Here is an 18,043-nt window from a genome sequence, read left to right as displayed (position 1 = left end):
TGTGTTTAACAAATTTACCATCTTGAGCAATAGTTTCCAAAGTTATTTAGACCAGTTCATCCCCTTCCATACCATATCACTCATTTTTAATAATTATTCATGTATTTCATCTTGGGTTCCCCTGGAATCCTGGTTGATTTTTTTAACTGCATATAGTTAAAAAAAAAAATCACTCTGTATTGTATAGTTTTGTAGGTTTTATCAAAAGCATAGATTCATGTATCCAACAATACAGTATCACATCCCCTCAAACATTCCCTATACTACTCCTTTTGTAGTCAACTTCTCTCCCTACCCCTGGGAACTACTTATCTGTTCTCCATTTTCCAGTCTGAAATATAAATGTAATCATATCTTTTGGATTTGGCTTCTTTCAATTAGCAAAATTCATTTAAGTTCATTTATACTGTCATGAATTAAATTCATCCTTTTTTTTTTTTTTTTTTTTAAATTGCTGAGCAATATTCCTTTCTGCAGATGTACCAGAGTGTGTATATGCATTCAGCTGCTGGAAGGTTATTTCTGTTGTTTTCTTTGGGGGAAATTAGTGAAAAATACAGTTTCTGTGTAAGCATGGTTTTCAATTCACTTGAGTAAATTCTCTAGAAGCAAGACTGTTCAGTTGTATGACAAATACATATTTAACTTTATAAGAAGTTGCCAAACTGCTTTCTGAAGCGGCCCTACTATTTTGCATTCTAAGTAGGAATACGTGAGAATTCCTTTTGCTCTGCATCCTTGCCAGAACTTGGCACTTATAGTTTTTTTGGTTTTGTTTTTGTAATTTTAGCCACTCTTAACAGGTATGCAGTTGTATCATTCTGGATACAAGTCTTCTACTAGATCGCTGATTTTGTAAATATTCTCTCCTAATCTGTAGACTGATTTTTTATTCTCTGAACAGGGCCTTTTCATGGAGTGAATCTTAAACTTTGATAAATAGCTATATATCCATTTTTTATGGACTATGCTTTTGGTGTAATTCTCTAATGTTTTCTTCTGAAGTGTCACAGTTTTGTGTTTTACATTTGGATCTATAATACATTTTGAGTTAACTTTTGTACAAGGTATGAATTACACTTTGAGGTTCTGTTTTTGCATACTGACACTAAACTGCTGCAGCACCATTAGTTGTACTGACTGTCCTTACTCCACTGAACCGCCTTACTACCTTTGTAAAAAACCAACTGAATATATTTTCTGGGCTCTCTTTGACCTATGGTGCTCATCTTTTTGCCAGTACCACACAGTCTTTTAAAAAATATTTATTTATTTGGCTATGCCAGGTCTTAGTTGCAGCATATGGGATCTAGTTCCCTGACCAGGAATTGAACCCAGGCTCCCTGCATTGGAAACATAGAGTCTTAGCCACCAGACCACCAGAGAAGTCCCCCACACATTCACTACTGTAGCTTTACACTATGTCTTGAAACCAGGAAGTGTTAGTTTATCTTGTTCTCTTCAAAACTGTACCGGCTATTGTAGTTCCTTTGCCTTTCCACACGTACTTTAGAATCTGCTTGCTGATACCTACAAAAATCTGTGCTGTGATGTAAACCAGGGTTGTGTTTAATCTTCCAACCAATTTAGGAAGGAATAACATCTTGACATAGGTTTCCCTGGTGGCTCAGTGGTAAGGAATCTGCCTTCAATGCAGAAGATGTGGGTTTGATCCTTTTAGGTTGGGAAAATCCCCTGGATAGGAAACGGCTACCAACCTCAGTATTCTTGCCTAGAAAATCACATGGACAGAGGAGCCTGGCTGGCGATAGTCCATGGGGTCACAAAAGAGCTGGACACAACTTAGCAACTGAAAACAACGTATTTGGCTCTTTGGTTTCTTTCAACAATCTTTCATAGTTTTAGCATGAAAATCATATGGTTAGATTTGTAGGTATTTTTTGAGTAATGTTTAAATGATATTTAAAAATTTCATACTCCAACATGAAACTTCCACTTGAAGATTTTTTGGTAGGTTCTTTATGCTTTTCTACATATTATATCTTCTATGAATAATGTTTAATTTCTTCCTTCCAAGTATGTATGCTATGCATTTAATTTTTTTGCCTTACTGCCTCATCTAGGACTTCCAGTATAATGTTGAATATGAGTGGTGAGAATAAAACACCACTGTCTAGTTTCGAATATTATTTTACTACAAGACTGAAGTTTCCCCTTATTAAGTGTATTAGTTGCAGAATTTCTGAAAACAGTCTTCATTAGGTTAAAAAAGTTCCTTTCTTCTCCTAGTTTGGTGAAACTTATTTTTATTATGAATAAAAGTGGAATTCTTTTAACATGGTAAATTATAGTGATAAACTTAGAATCAGCCTTTGGTCTGACTCTTTTTCTCTACTGTCTGTTTTAAGTTTCATTAATTTCTGCTCATTTTTTCCTTTTCTTCTTGTTCCTTTCAGTTGTTTGCTCTTTTTTCTCTCCTAAAGTAAAAGCTTACTGATTTGGGACCTTCCTCTTTTCTAATATAAATGCCATCAATTTCCCCTCTCAAAACTCCTCCTAGTTGGTCTCCAAAATTCTGATATGCTATAGATTTCAAAATTTCATGTTCTTTAATCTCTATATGTGGCGGTTTTCCTGTTGTCTTTCTGTTATTGATTTTATTATGGTCAGAGACTGTAATCCATATGATTTCTATTCTTTGAAATTTGCTGAGGTTTTATGACACTGGATACCCTGCTGCATGTTGCAAGTGCACTAAAGAAGAAATTTATGTTCTCCTATGCAAAGTGAAGGGTTCTATAAATGTCTCTTACATCAGGCTGGTTAAATATTTCTCAGTCACCCAGATCCTTAACTGAATTTTCTGCCTACTTGTTGTATCAACTACTGAGAGAAGAGTGTTGAATATTCCAACTATAATTATGGATTTTTCTCTTCTACTTTTTAGTTGTATCATCTTTGTTTTCTGTATTTTGAATGTTTACTGTTAGTTGCATACACATTAAAGATATTTCTTGGAATATGTAATATTCTTCTTTCAGTTCAGTTCAGTCCAGTCGCTCAGGCATGTCCAACTCTTTGTGACCCCAGACTGCAGCACGCCAGGCTTCCCTGTCCATCACAAACTCCCGGAGCTTGCTCAAACTCATATCCATCAAGTCGGTGATGCCATCCAACCATCTCAACTTCTGTCATCTTCTTCTCCTCCTGCCTTCAGTTTTTCCCAGCATCAAGGTCTTTTCCAATGAGTCAATTCTTTGCATCAGATGGCCAAAGTACAAAGGAGTTTCAGCTTCAGCATCAGTCCTTCCAATGAATAATTCAGGACTGATTTCCTTTAGGATTGACTGGTTTGATCTCTTTGCAGTCCAATATGAATCCAAGGGACTCTGAAAGTCTTCTCCAACACCACAGTTTAAAAGCATCAATTCTTTGGTGCTCAGCTTTCTTTATGGCCCAACTTGCACATCAATACATGACTACTGAAAAAACCATAGCTTTGGTAGACAGACCTTTGTTGGCAAACATTTGTCAGCAAATATTCTTTATCCTTTTTTATTTATTTTTTAACTTTACAATATTGTATTGGTTTTGTCATATATCAAAATTCTTTATCCTTGATAATATTTATTGTGAAGTCTACATTGTTTGAACTTAATATGGCTGTACTAGCTTTCTTTTGGCTAATGTTTACATAGTATATTTTCCTCCATCTTTTTACCTATGTCTTTATATTTAAAGTGGAGCCCTTATAGACATTGTATAGTACGACCTTTTTATTTTTTTTAAAAAACCAATCTGACATTTTGTCTTTTAACTGATGTTTATTACCATGTTTATTTGTATAGTTGTATTAAAATCTACAATCTTGCTAGCTATATTTCATTTGTTCCATCTGTTCTTTATTTTTTGCCCTTTCTCCCATTTCTTGGGATATTGGAGCATATTTTGTATTTCCATTTTATCTCTATTGCCTTATCATTTATACCTCTTTTTATTTCCTACAGTTTTACTTGGGTTTACAATATCTGCTTTCAGTTAATTTGAGTTAAACTTCAAATGTATACCTCATCATGTGTAAAGACCTATAAAAGTATATTTCTAATTCTCTGCTCTGTCATCATGTTAGGTTGGTACAAAAGTAATTGTGGTTTCGCACTGTTGAACTTTGCTGTTTGATATTGGAATACATTCTTAAATAAATGTGGTTATGTCATACATCATTTTAATGTACAATTCTCACTTTATTTTTTTGCTAATGACTTACTTTGTGTGTATGTTAATCGCAGTCGTGTTTGACTCTTTTATTTTAGACTAGAGAAATGATGTTAGACAAAGAGCAAATTCGAGCAATTTTCTTATTCAAGTTTAAAATGGATTGTAAAGCAGCAGAGACAACTTGCAGTATCAACAACACATCTGGCCCAGGAACTGTTAACAAACGTACAGGGCAGTGGTAGTTGAACAAGTTTTGCAAAGGAGAGAAAGCCTTGAAGATGAGGCGCACACTGGCCAGCCATCAGAAACTGACAATGACCAAGGAGAGGATCATCAAAGCTGAACCTCTTACAACTACAGCAGAAGTTGCCAAAGAATTGAACACTGACCATTCTACAGTCGGTTGGCATTTAAAGCAAACTGGAAAGGTGTAAAAGCTCGATAAGTGGGTGCCACAGGAGCTGACTGAAAAATAAAACTGTCGTTTTGAAGTGTCATCTTCTTTTATTCTATGCAAAAATGATGAATCATTGCTTGATGGGACTGTGATGTATGACAAAAAGTGGATTTTATATGACAACCAGCAATGACCAGTTCAGTGGTTAGACTGAGAAGAAGCTCCAAAGCACTTCCCAAAGCCAAACTTGTACCAAAAAAAGATCACAGTCACTGTTTGGTGGTTTGCTGCCTGTCTTATCCACTATGGTTTTCTGAATCCTGATGAAACCATTACATGTGAGAAGTATGTTCAGCAAATCAATGAGATGCATCAAAAACTGCAATGCCTACAGCTGAAATTGGTCAACAGAATGGGCCTAATTCTTTTCCATGACAACATCTGACCACACATTGCACAATTAATACTTCAAAAGTTGAATGAATAGGGCTACAAAGTTTTGCCTCATCCACCATATTCACCTGACCTCTTGCCAACCAACTACCACTTCTTCAAGCATCCTGACAACTTCTTGCAGAGAAAATGCTTCCACAACCAGCAGGAGGCAGAAAATGCTTTCTAAGAGTTCTCTGAATTCCAAAGCATGGGTTTTTATGCTATAGGAATAAATAAACTTATTTCTTGTTGGGAAAAATGTGTTGATTATAATGATTCCTCCTTTGATTAATAAAGATATGTTTGAGCCTAGTTATAATGATATAAAATTCATGATCCAAAACCACAATTACTTTTTCACCAACTTAATATATTTTATTTCTACATGTGCTGTAAACACAAAAGTCACTGCCACTACTTTTGCTTTAGAGAGTCAACTATCTTTTGAAGCAAGTAAGAAGAGGGAAAACAGCCAGATCTTGGTTTCTAATAACATTCTCCAAAAACAGGCCAAGGTTCCTCAGAGAAATGCCTGATTGTAGAACTGGAGCAGAAAATACACAAGATGATCCTGAAGCATTCCAAAGTAACCAGAAAATAAAACAGTAACTCCTCTACCTTTACCCCCGCTAAAAAAAACCCAAAACAACAAGGGTATATAAAAGGGGACAGGAACCAAGTGAATAGTCCTCAATAGCTAAAGCTGGAACAATTTGAGCAACAGAATAAACCAGCACTGGTAAAATCATATATTAACAAAATTTAGTACTACTACAACCCAAAGTATAAAATCAATGTACATGAGTTCATATTAATATAAATAAATGATTAAATGAGAGAGAACAATAAGTGACCTGTGCAGAAGAACTCCAAATAATGTATAATCTGTCCTAAAAGAGGTGGAATATAACCTCCATTCCTTATATGTGGGCCTCACACAGTAAGTTCCTTCCAAAGTGGGCAGTATGGGAAGGGGTAGCAAGTGAAATACTACACCAGCAAGGTTATCAAAGTGATCAACAGTCATGGAAATAGTATGTACCCTTGATATAATGTGATGAAGAGGGCACATTAGTTCCATGACCTTCCTCCCTCAAATGTGTAACACCAGCCTAACCATGAGGAAAACATCAGAAACACTCCAACTGAGGAACATTCTACAGCATATCTGACCAGTACTCCTCAGAATTGTCAAGGTCACTAAAGTAAGGAAAGTCTCAGATAAATTTCAAAGACAAGAAGAGCCTAAAAAGACATGACTACTATGTCTACTACTACTAGACATACTACTATTCAATATGGTATCCTGGATTAGATTCCAGAACAGAAAAAGACATAAGGTTAAAAACTAAGAGTATGTGAATACTCTTAGTTTAAAACAATGTATAAATGGACTTTATAACAATTTATCAACATTGACTCATTAGTTGTAATATTAATCTGTTAGTAACAGGAGAAACTGAGTGTGAAGCATATGGGAACTTTCTATACTATCTTTGCAATCTTAATTTAATTTAAAACTGTTCTAAAATTGAAATTTATAAAATGGAAGACAAAATTAACTTTATTTTTAATCTTCATTTATTCCATTTCCATTCTTTATTTTTATTTATTGTACAGACCCAAAAATTTTCTGGTAGCATATTCCTTCTTCCAAAGGACATCCTTTAATATTTTTTGTAGAGTATGTATGTCTCTTGGCAATAAATTCCCACATTTTTGTTGAGAAAGTTTTTATTTCTTTTTCATATCTTGAAAGATATTTTTGCTGGGTACAGAATTCTAGGTTGAGAGGAGGTATTGCTTTGTTTTTTGTTTTCTTTTGACTCTTCTCTTTACATTTCAGTTTGGGTAATTCTGTGGATGGATTTTTATAACACTGTACAGGAGGCAGTGACTAAAACCATCCCCAAGAAAAAGAAATAAAACAAAGCAAAATGGTTGTCTGAAGAGGCCTTACATATAGCTGAGGAAAGAAGAGAAGCGAAAGGCAAAGGAGAAAAGGAAAGATATACCCATCTAAATGCAGAGTTCCAAAGAATAGCAAGGAGAGATAAGAAAGCCTTAAGTGAACAATGCAAAGAAATAGAGGAAAACAACAGAATGGGAAAGACTAGAGATCTCTTCAAGAAAACTAAAAGATACCAAGGAATACTTCATGCAAGATGGGTACATTAAAGGACAGAAACAGTACGGCCCTAACAGAAGCAGAAGAGATTAAAAAGAGGTGGCAAGAATACACAGAAGAACTGTACAAAAAGAAGATTCACGGCTTCAACAGTACATGAATCGAGAAAACCCTCAGATGTACAAACTGGATTTAGAAAAGGCAGAGGAACCAGAGATCAAACTGCCAACATCCGTTGGATCATAGAGAAAGCAAAGGAATTCCAGAAAAACATCTACTTCTGCTTCCTTGACTACGCTAAAGCCTTTGACTCTGTGGATCAAAACAAACTAGAAAATTCTTAAAGAGATGCAAATACCCCACCACCTTATCTGCCTCCTGAGAAATCTGTATGCAGGTCAGGAAGCAACAGTTAGAACTGGACATGGTACAACAGACTGGTTCCAAATTGGGAAAGGAGTACGTCAAGGCTGTATATTGTCACCCTGCTTATTTAATTTACACACAGAGTACATCATGTGAAATGACAGGCTGGATGAAGCTCCAGTTGGAATCAAGATTGCTGGGAGAAAATAAATATCCTCAGATATGTAGATGATACAACCCTAATGGCAGAAGTGAAGAGGAACTAAACAGCTTCTCAATGAAGGTGAAAGAGGAGAGTGAAAAAGTTGGCTTAAAACTCAACATTCAAAAAATGAAGATCATGGCATCCAGTCCCATCACTTCATAGCAAATAGATGGGGGAAAATGCAAACAGCGACAGATTTTATTTTCTTGGGCTCCAAAATCACTGTGGACAGTGACTGCAGCCATGAAATTAAAATATGCTTATTCCTTGAAGAAAAGCCATGACAAACCTAGACAGCATATTAAAAAGCAGAGATATCACTTTGCTGACAAAGGTTCGTCTAGTCAAAGCTATGGTTTTTCCAGTAGTCATGCGTGGGGGTGAGAGTTGGACCATAAAGAAGGCTGAGCACCAAGGAATTGATGCTTTTGACCTGTGCTGCTAGAATAGACTCTTGAGAGTCCCCTGGACAGCAAACAGATCAAACCAGTCAATCCTAAAGGAAATGAACCCTGAATATTCACTGGAAGGACTGATGCTGAAGCTCCAATACTTTGGCCACCTGATGCGAAGACCCAACTCATTAGAAAAAACCCTGATGGTGGGAAAGATTGAGGGCAGGAAGAAAAGTGGGAGACAGAGGATGAGATGGCTGGATGGCATCACCAGCTCAATGGACATGAGTTTGTGCAAATTCCATGAGATGGTGAAGGACAGGAAACCCTGGTGTGCTGCAGTCCATGGGGTGGAAAAGAGTCAGACATGACTGAGAACAGCAACAACTTCTGTTTATATTTCAGTTTGGGTGATTTTTACTTACAGTAGACCTACAGGTCTTCCTCCTGCCAGGCCTTTAGTGCAGAGTCTGAGTTAATTTAATTAAGAACTAGGCTGAGTTTGTGTTTCGTTGCTGGTATTGTTACCCTCAATATAGTTACCACAGGCCTCAAATGCCTCTGGAGGCAGTGGGAGACTGGTTTGCTAGAGGTTTTTTTGCTTGTTTTTTCCCCAAAGAAAACTGCTACATTCTCAGTTTTAAGCCTTCTCCTTTGTGTTATGCATCAGGCTGCAGCCTTCTCAGAAATTCTGCCATGATATGGCACTGTTCCTTCTTCTTCACCACAGGCTGAGAGAGTTTCCCTTTCCCATTGCCCCAGTACAGTGGGAATTCACCAGTCCCCTAAGGGTGACCATTTGCGTTGTTCATCTCTTCATAGATTAAGACTCCTACTCCATAGGAGTGAAATAGAAGTACCCAGAGAAAACTTTTTGCCCATACTGTAATGGTGGCTCTTCCCCTATCCCAGCTGTATACCAAAAAGGAGATTTTTTTCAGAACATTCCCAATTTTTTCTGCAAGAGAGAATAAGACTTGCCCTATATCACTATCCCAGAGGTTTTACAGAGCTCTGCCAGTGAACACTTGGTCTCCAGAAATTCACCAATCACCCTAGCTTAATTTATTATCTGTGTCTTGCCCAGATAAGTTTGTGCTCCAATGTTCTCTCCCTGCAGTATCTGTCCCTCCCCAGAGTCTGGGCCAGCTGAGTGCCCTGAAATCTCAATACTACAACGTGTTCAAGAAAAACTATGAACTTGCTTGTCCAACATTTTTTAGTGTAAGGCTGGGAACAAATTTTCAGTTTTCTATATCTCTGAATGAAAAAGCACTTTGCTTTTTGACTTAATGAGTTTCAGTTTTGGCTCTCTTTTGTACTATGTTGGACCAGTACTGACCTTTCCCTTGGTCTCCTTATCTTACCTAGCGAAGATCACAGTTGGAGCTTCAAATGATACAATGCACATAAAGAAGTCTGGGAATCCATAAAGTATTATACAGTGTAGAATAATTATCTAAACCTTGATAGCACTGCTTTTACTTAAAAATCTATCAAATGGCAAGTTCAGCAGCTGCATAGTAGAAAGACCACCTGGTACATCACATTGATTATTTGAAGTCAGACAGATAAAACTTGCATATATAACTTTTTCTGTAGAAAGCTAAGGTGATAAACATTCTCCCCTTCTTCATAGACCCAGGATACAAAAGCAAACGAGGCTGGAACATTGTTAAGGAATAGAGTGGGAAGACCTATATTCTTTATAGAATTAAATGGGAAGGTTATTTGAGAAGGAGTAAACAAAAAAACTTATTAGCAGAAGTTTTTACACATTCTTTCCTATTCTATAATAGTTCTCTTTGTATGTAGAACTTTCTAATAGAGTTTTTATTACAGAAAAGAATATGCTAAAGATATTGAAACTACGCAAAAGCACAGAGAAGTACTTAAGTCAAGTTTAATTTATCAAATTGAGGATGAGATCTCTAAGTAAAGATTTCAGTCCAGTAAATGAAAATTAACATAATAACTTCTCCATATTTAGCTTTAATTTAAAAACCATTAAGTAGGTTTATCTCCGTTTTTTTCATAATCTGTTTCTGTATATTTAAAATAGACTTGTCTCTTCAAATGCTAATTTCCAATAGAAATACTCATTAGGAAAAGGTCTAGATCCCATGGAAGTATAGAAAATTCCAAAGGAAAACATATACTCTGTATAAAATCCATGTTTTAAAGAATGAAAGGTTTTAACGTACCAGTGGAGGCATCATGCCCTTGCTGGAAGGGGGGATGACAACTCGAAGATCTGGTTTTCGACTGTTCATTCCAAGACTGCCACCACCTGGAGGAGGGGGAGACTTCGTAGGCATAACTTTGCCTAAACTATTTGCACCAGTAGTTCCGATCAAATTTGGAGAAGCTCTTGAGTTTACAAATCCATTCCCTGGAAAAAAGAGAATTCATTCTTTACATGAAACGAGTCATTAAAATACTTTGGTACAAATGTATTTTCCTCAGCCCCAGGTTTCAAGTGAATCTTATAATACTACTCATAACCATCTTATCTTGGAATAAGCAAAAAAAAAAAAAAAAAAAAAAAGTCAACCTAGTCTGAAATACTTAAGACTTAACACCACTTGTTTCCAGCCTTACTACTTGGACCTGCTCAGAGAAACTTGAAACACAAGATGTTCCTAAAAGGGTCTCTCTGACTGAGGGACCAAGATGATGGAAGATATAAGAAGATGCCTGAGACCAACCTATTCATTCATTCTCACAAGAAAACAAGGGCATTCCTACTAAGTTCAGAGCATCTCCTTAACTGAAGCTTATTTAGCACTCAGCTCTAAAGCCTTATTTTCACCAAGTAGTTCTTCTTTACAGCTCTACCTAGTGCTGTTCTATTTCTTTAGCTGCCACTCGGGTCTTCATTAAGTATTTGTGATTACTATAAATTTAATCATCTAATTCCTACTTTTTAGCTTTCCTTAAGAATTAGAAAAATAGAGGAAAACAACAGAATGGGAAAGACTAGAGATCTCTTCAAGAAAATCAGAGATCAAGGGAACATTTCATGCAAAGATTGGCTCGATAAAGGACAGAAACAGTATGGACCTAACAGAAGCAGAAGATATTAAGAAGAGGTGGCAAGAATACACAGAACTGTACACAAAAGATCTTCATGACCCAAATAACCATGACAGTGTGATCACTTACCTAGAGCCAGACATCCTGGAATGTGAAGTCAAGCGGGCCTTAGGAAGCATCACTATGAACAAAGCTAGCAGTGGTGATGGAATTCCAGTTGAGCTATTTCAAATACTAAAAGATGATGCTGTTAAAGTCCGACACTCAATATGCCAGCAAATTTGGAAAACTCAGCAGTGGCCACAGGACTGGAAGAGGTCAGTTTTCATTCCAATCCCAAAGAAAGGCAATGCCAAAGAATGTTCAAACTACTGCACAATTGCACTCCTCTCACATGCTAGCAAAGTAATGCTCAAAATTCTCCAAGTAGACTTCAACAGTACATTAACTGTGAACTTCGAGATGTTTAACCTGGATTTAGAAAGGGCAGAGGAACCAGAGATCAAATTGACAACATCTGCTGGATAAATGAAAAAGCAAGAGAGTTCCAGAAAAACATTTCCTTCTGCTTTACTGACTATGCAAAAGCCTTTGACTGTGTGGATCATGACAAACTGTGGAAAATTCTTTAAGAGATGGGAATGCCACATCACCTTACCTGCCTCCTGAGAAATCTGTATGCAGATTAAGAAGCAACAGTTAGAACTGGACATGGAATAACAGACTGGTTCCAAATCAGGAAAGGAGTACAACAAAGCTATATATTGTCACACTGCTTATTTAACTTATATGCCAAGTATATCATGCGAAATGCCAGGCTGGATGAATTCAGCACAAGCTGAAGTCAAGATTTCTGGGAGAAATATCAACAACCTCAGATACGTATATTACAGCACCCTTATGGTAAAAGTGAAGAAGAATTAAAGAGCCTCTTGATGAAAGTGAAAGAGGAGAGTGAAAAAGCTGGCTTAAAACTCAACATTCAGAAAACTAAGATCATGGCATCTGGTCCCATCACTTCATGGTAAACAGATGGGAAACAATGGAAACAGTGAGAGACTTCAAAATCACTGCAGATGGTTACTGCAGCCATGAAATTAAGACACTTGCTCCTTGGAAGAAAAGCTATGACCAAACTAGACAGCATATGAAATTAAGACACTTGCTCCTTGGAAGAAAAGCTATGACCAAACTAGACAGCATATTAAAAAGCAGAGACATTATTTTGCCTACAAAGGTCCATCTAGTCAAAGCTATGGTTTTTCTATTAGTCATGTATGGATGAATGTGAGAGTTGGACCATTAAGGAAGCTAAGCACTAAAGAATTGACACTTTTGAACTGTGGGGTTGGAGAAGACCCTTGAGAGTCCCTTGGACTGAAAGGAGATCAATCCTAAAGAAAATCAGTCCTGAATATTTATTGGAAGGACAGATGCTGAAGTTGAAACTCCAATACTTTGGCCACCTGATGTGAAGAACTGACTCAATGGAAAAGACCCTGATGCTGGGAAAGACTGAAGGCAGGAAGAGAAGGGGACGACAGAGGATAAGATGGTTGGATGGCATCAATGACTTGATGGACATGAGTTTGAGCAAGCTCTGGGAGTTGGTGATGGACAGGGAACTTTGGCGTGCTGCAGTCCATGGGGTCACAAAGAGTCGGACACAGCTGACTGACTGAACTGAACTGCTAAGCAAGTCAACTGGATATAAAATGTTCATCAAATAATAATTTTATGCAAAAGCAGGAAGGTTTAATAGAAACCAACAGAATGGAAGACTGACATTAATAAGTACAGATTAAAAATATTTCTCTTAAAAACAAACATGAATGTGTGTTCTTAATTTCTCTGATAATATATAGAAGATTCTTATTTACTTGATTTGCACTCAAACCTGAAGGATAAAGCAGTATTTCCTCTCAAATACATTATAAAATGATGCAAAGGTATAATTTAGAAAAATGCATTATCAAGAAATATTAACTTTTTCCCTGAGGAATCTATGATGTTTTTCAGTTAGATATGGTACCAGAGCAACCCATGAGAATTAAATTACAAGAACGAAAGGGGACCTAAAAGCACAGTATTTCTGAGTGTGAAGTCGGAGTCTATAGCAGATGATTACAAGATGATGTAAAAAGCATTTGGTAACTTGCCAGACTGAAACAGATGTACCATTCGTTATTTTGTGGAGTATAGTGATATACTACCTAACGTATGCCACCTTACTTCCAATTCATTTTTTATGACCAAAAAGAAGATATTGTTGGGACAGACTTTTGAAGTATATACTTTTAAGTATATAACTCATCTTGTCACAGCTTAAAAATTTAGGAATAAAGTACTGACTCTAAATGAATAAACCCAATATAATGTGACTTTTATTAAAATGTGTTTTCAGGCTTTATGATAGCTTATGCCTTGATACCACTGTGACAAAAATGCTTAGCACTGAATACTATACCTCTAGAAAGTTGACAAAGTTAATCTTAATTATGGTCCTATAGCTCTAAAGCAAGTCATTCAATTATATCAATCTGGCTCCTATTTCAGAATAGCTTATCAGCTCAAATACTGCACTGAAGTGGCTAGAAAGCACTCCCATGTTCTTAATTCTACTCTTCTAGGGCTTATTACTATGAATCTATCTGAGAAGTTGAACTGACATGGAAAGGATTTTGAAAATCTCAAAGGATTCTGAAAAATTCATCCAAAGCAAGGTTAATAATTAACTCTGTCATAGTTGACAAGTTTTTCATAAAATTAAACTTTCAGCAGATTACTCAGTAAAAAGTAAATAAATGAAAATATATTTACATCTATAAAATTATGTCATTTGTATAAAGAAATTAAGTTTCTAAAATTTAAAAAGACCATGGGTTTTAAAATCACTGATGACTTATTTACTTGATTCAATGAAAATTCCTATATGATGAAGAACATGGATTCTGTCCATTAAACACTTAGGATCTAAAACAGAAAATCATGAGATTCAGGTTCTTCTGTATTTCCTCTAAACCTCTTCTGAGTGCACAGTCCCTGAAAGGCTACATTCTCCTTCTCTTTTAGAGACTTCATGCATCCCCATGGGTTCAACTTCTGCCTCAAAATGACTCTTAAATCTGTATTTCTGCTTTGTGTCTCCTAATTTCCAGGCTACACACAATCATGTGGTGGGAAGTTTCCCCCAGATATGCTGCTGTCATTTCAAACTCAACCTGTGACTGTTCTACTGTTTCCTCCATCCTGCCCATCCTCACTTTCACAGAGCTATCAAGCTTTGCTAGTCTTTCTTTATAATCCCTTTCTCCTTACCTATCTCTTCTTTTTAAGTGTCACTGACTCTGTTGTAATGCAAATCCTTATTACCTTCACTCAACCCTATCAACTCCAAGATCTCACTGAGCTCATTCTACTCCTGTATATTTTTTTCTCTTTCTCTACATGTTTTAGAAAAGTGAAATTGCTGGATTTTGGTGATTTTACTTTGCTTGATCTTTGAACATAGGCCCAAAGTTAAAGAGTTCCCCAAATCATCTGAATTACAGCATTACCTGAGTATTAAATGAAAATTCTCTCTAGAGAAATTTACTTAGTAAACCATACTCAATAAGCAGATTGCCTCCATGATAAATGTATACAATTTATAATACGTGCAAAACCAGCAGGTTTTATTTGGACAACAACATATATAATATACTCACAAAATCATTTTATAAGAAAAAAAACAAATGAATGCTCTAATTTACTATAATAATTTTATGACTGAAGAGGTACCATATTGTCAAGGCTGCATTTTGTCACCCTGCTTATTTAACTTATATGCAGAGTACATCATGTGAAATGCCACCAGATGGAAGACTCACAAGCTGGAATCAAGATTGCTGGGAGAAATATCAACAACCTCAGATAGGCAGATACCACTTTAAAGGCACAAACTGAAGAGGAACTAAAGAGCCTAGTGAAAAAGTTGGCTTAAAACTCAACATTCAAAAAACTAAGATGGCATCCAGTCCCATCACTTCATGGCAAACAGATATGACAAGATTTTATTTTCTTGGGCTCCAAAATCACTGTGGATGGTAACTGCAGTCATGAAATTAAAAGACACTTGTTTCTTTGAAGAAAAGCTATGATAAACCTAGACAACAGCATATTGAAACGCAGAGACATCACTTTGCTGACAAAGGTCCATACAGTTAAAGCTATGGTTTTTCCAGTAGTCATGTACAGGTGGACCATAAAGAAGGCTGAGTGCCAAGGAATTGATGCTTTTGAATTGTGGTGTTGGAGAAGACTCTTGCGAGTCTGCCCTTGGACTGCAAGGAGATCAAACCAGTCAATCCTAAAGGAAATCAACACTGAACATTGACTGGAAGGACTGGCGGTGATACTGAAACTCCAATACTTTGGTACCTGATGCAAAGAGCTGACTCATTGGAAAGATCCTGATGCTAGGAAAGACTGAGGACAATAGGAGAAGAGGAAACAGATGATGAGATGGTTGGATGGCATCACTGACTCAATGGACATGACTTTTGGCAAACTCTGGTAGATAGTGAAAGACAAGGAAGGGTGGTGTGCTGCAGTTCATGGGGTTGCAAAGAGTTGGACAGGACTCAGCGACTCAACAAGAACAACAAAGTTCAAAAACTAGAAAAAAGGAGGGAAAACACATTCCCACTATTCTAACTATTATAATCATTTTAGGTTTCTTCTCCTTTCCATGTATATATTTTTGGCATAGTTTTAAATCACAACTAAAAAGGAATTAAGTTGAAAATTTTAATTTACTTAATTTTCATATGTTGAATATGTTTATATTTTCTTGTTATTCCCTACTAGAAATAAAGTTGGAAGGAACCTTTGCATAATCTGATTGATTTCTTTAGGATAGATTCTTAGAAATGTAATAACTTACACATTTCTTACACATCTTAGAGGAAAACAGGTGTTTTTATGACTACTGAAATATATTGTCAATAACTTTCCAAAATGACTGCTACTAATTTGCAATACTACAAACACATAACAGATCATCAGCTTTACCCACCTTCATCAGCTTTTCATGTCACAATAAAAAGTGGCAATAGTTGGCAATTACTAGGTGGGGATTTTTTGTTTCATTTTTATTTGAATTTATGATTATTATCAACAATGAACATTCTTTTCAATTTTAAAAATACTAGTTGGGTTTCTTTTCTGCATTGCACATTTAAGTACATTAAATGTTTATCCATTTATCAAATATTAGATGTGGCTTGTACTTTATCTTCTTCTCTTTTACATTTTTATTGGACTTTAGTTGCTTTACAATGTGTTAGTTTCTACTGTAGAGCAAAATGAATCAGCTATACATATAATTCCCTCCTTTTTAGATTTCCTTCCCCTTCAGGTCACCACGGTACATTAAGTACAGTTCCTGTGCTGTAGAGTATGTTCTCATTAGTGTTCCATTTTATAAACAGTATCAACAGCGTATATGTGTTAATCCCAAGTCAAACCTCTTCTCCCTTGGCATCCACATATTTGTTCTCTATGCCTGTGTCTCTATTTCCTATTTCCTTTTTCTCTTAAGAATGAAAAAAATCTATTCTCTCACATAAGATGGCTTGGGGCTGCAGGCTCAGTGCCTTCAGAGCTCAACATGGAGGGGCCACAGTCTTTACAGCTTTCCACTTTGCCGACCTTGGCTGTTGTTGGCTTGTCTTTATTCTGACTCACTTCATGATTTTAAGATTAACCTGCCTATCAGCTGCCACATGCAGACAGTAACGCCCAGTCTCAAAAGGCCGCCAAATCTTTGTTGAGTGTGAATGTGTGAACTGTTTTTCTCTCTAAATTTCAGAATTAACAGTATAACTATTATATAATACAATTAATAGTATATAATACAATACAATTAATAGTATACTACTATACAATTACATTCTCTTATAGTTTTAAGTATCTCAACATACATGAGTATAATTATTTTTAACAGCAAAGTGTATTTCTAAAACTTTTAATACATATACAGAAAATTTTATGAAACAAAAACTTAGAGGAGCAAGGATTTATCATATGAACCATGAAACCATTAGCAGACCAAGAAAGAGAACATTGTTAGAACCCCAAAGAATACTGCTAGTTTGATTACCGCTACAGTTCCTTCATATTCACTGAAGTATAGCGTTACTTCATGTAAAGATACTATCATATACTCATCTACTCTACTGTGGACAGAAATCTGGATTCTTTCTAGATGCTGGCTGTAATGAATAATGACATGCATATTCTTTTACATATCTCTTGGTGCTCATGATGCAAATATGCACTTCTCTAGTATTTAAGGATGAGTGAAAGTGCTGGGTCATGGAATAAACATATTTGCCTTAGTAGATAATGTCAAAATGATCACACCAATTAGCACTACCATCATCAGTGTATAAGAGTTTGGGCTTTTCCATACTCTTGTTAACACTTGGTATTATCTAGTTTGCTTTAGCTGCCTTGGTAGGTACCCAATGCTATCCTGTGGTTTTAATTTTGCATTTCCTTGATTACTGAATCACAAGCTTCTTTTCACATGTTTATTAGACACTTGGATAGTTTTTTTCTTTTTTGAAATGTCTGTTTTCATGCACATTTTTAAAACTAAATTTTCCTTTTCTTTATAATTTGTAAGTATTCTTCATAAAAAGTTCTGTTTTATATGTACGCCACATATATTCTCTGACTCTATATTGCCTTTTCATTCTCTTTATGGTATCTTGATGAACAAAGGTTCCAAATTTTAACACAGGCAAGCTGATCAATCTTTTCTTTACGGTTAGGCTTTCTCTGGTTTCCTATTTAGCAAGTCTCTCCTTATCCTGAGTTTTGTTGTTCAGTCGCTAAGTGATATCCCACTCTTAGTG

The 18,043-nt window shown here is 36.1% G+C and overlaps 1 protein-coding gene across 25 annotated transcripts in view; it reads right to left on the bottom strand.

Moving 5' to 3' along the window:
- The window catches only part of MEF2A (myocyte enhancer factor 2A), a 180,742-nt gene that overhangs the window by 16,715 nt on the left and 145,984 nt on the right, over positions 1-18,043 (bottom strand). For all 25 annotated transcript variants that reach the window (XM_086364838.1, XM_086364853.1, XM_086364858.1 and 22 more), the window contains one exon: positions 10,310-10,497. In XM_086364838.1, the coding sequence (XP_086220964.1) occupies positions 10,310-10,497 (188 nt within the window). The remainder of the gene's footprint in view (positions 1-10,309; positions 10,498-18,043) is intronic.

Source organism: Bos grunniens, chromosome 21 (assembly GCF_055505025.1).
Source record: "Bos grunniens cultivar Pamir isolate PY7600 chromosome 21, Bosgru_T2T1.0, whole genome shotgun sequence".
NCBI lineage: Eukaryota > Metazoa > Chordata > Mammalia > Artiodactyla > Bovidae > Bos > Bos grunniens.
Note: the sequence above shows the minus strand (reverse complement) of the source record. Positions and strands in the feature narration are given on the sequence as shown.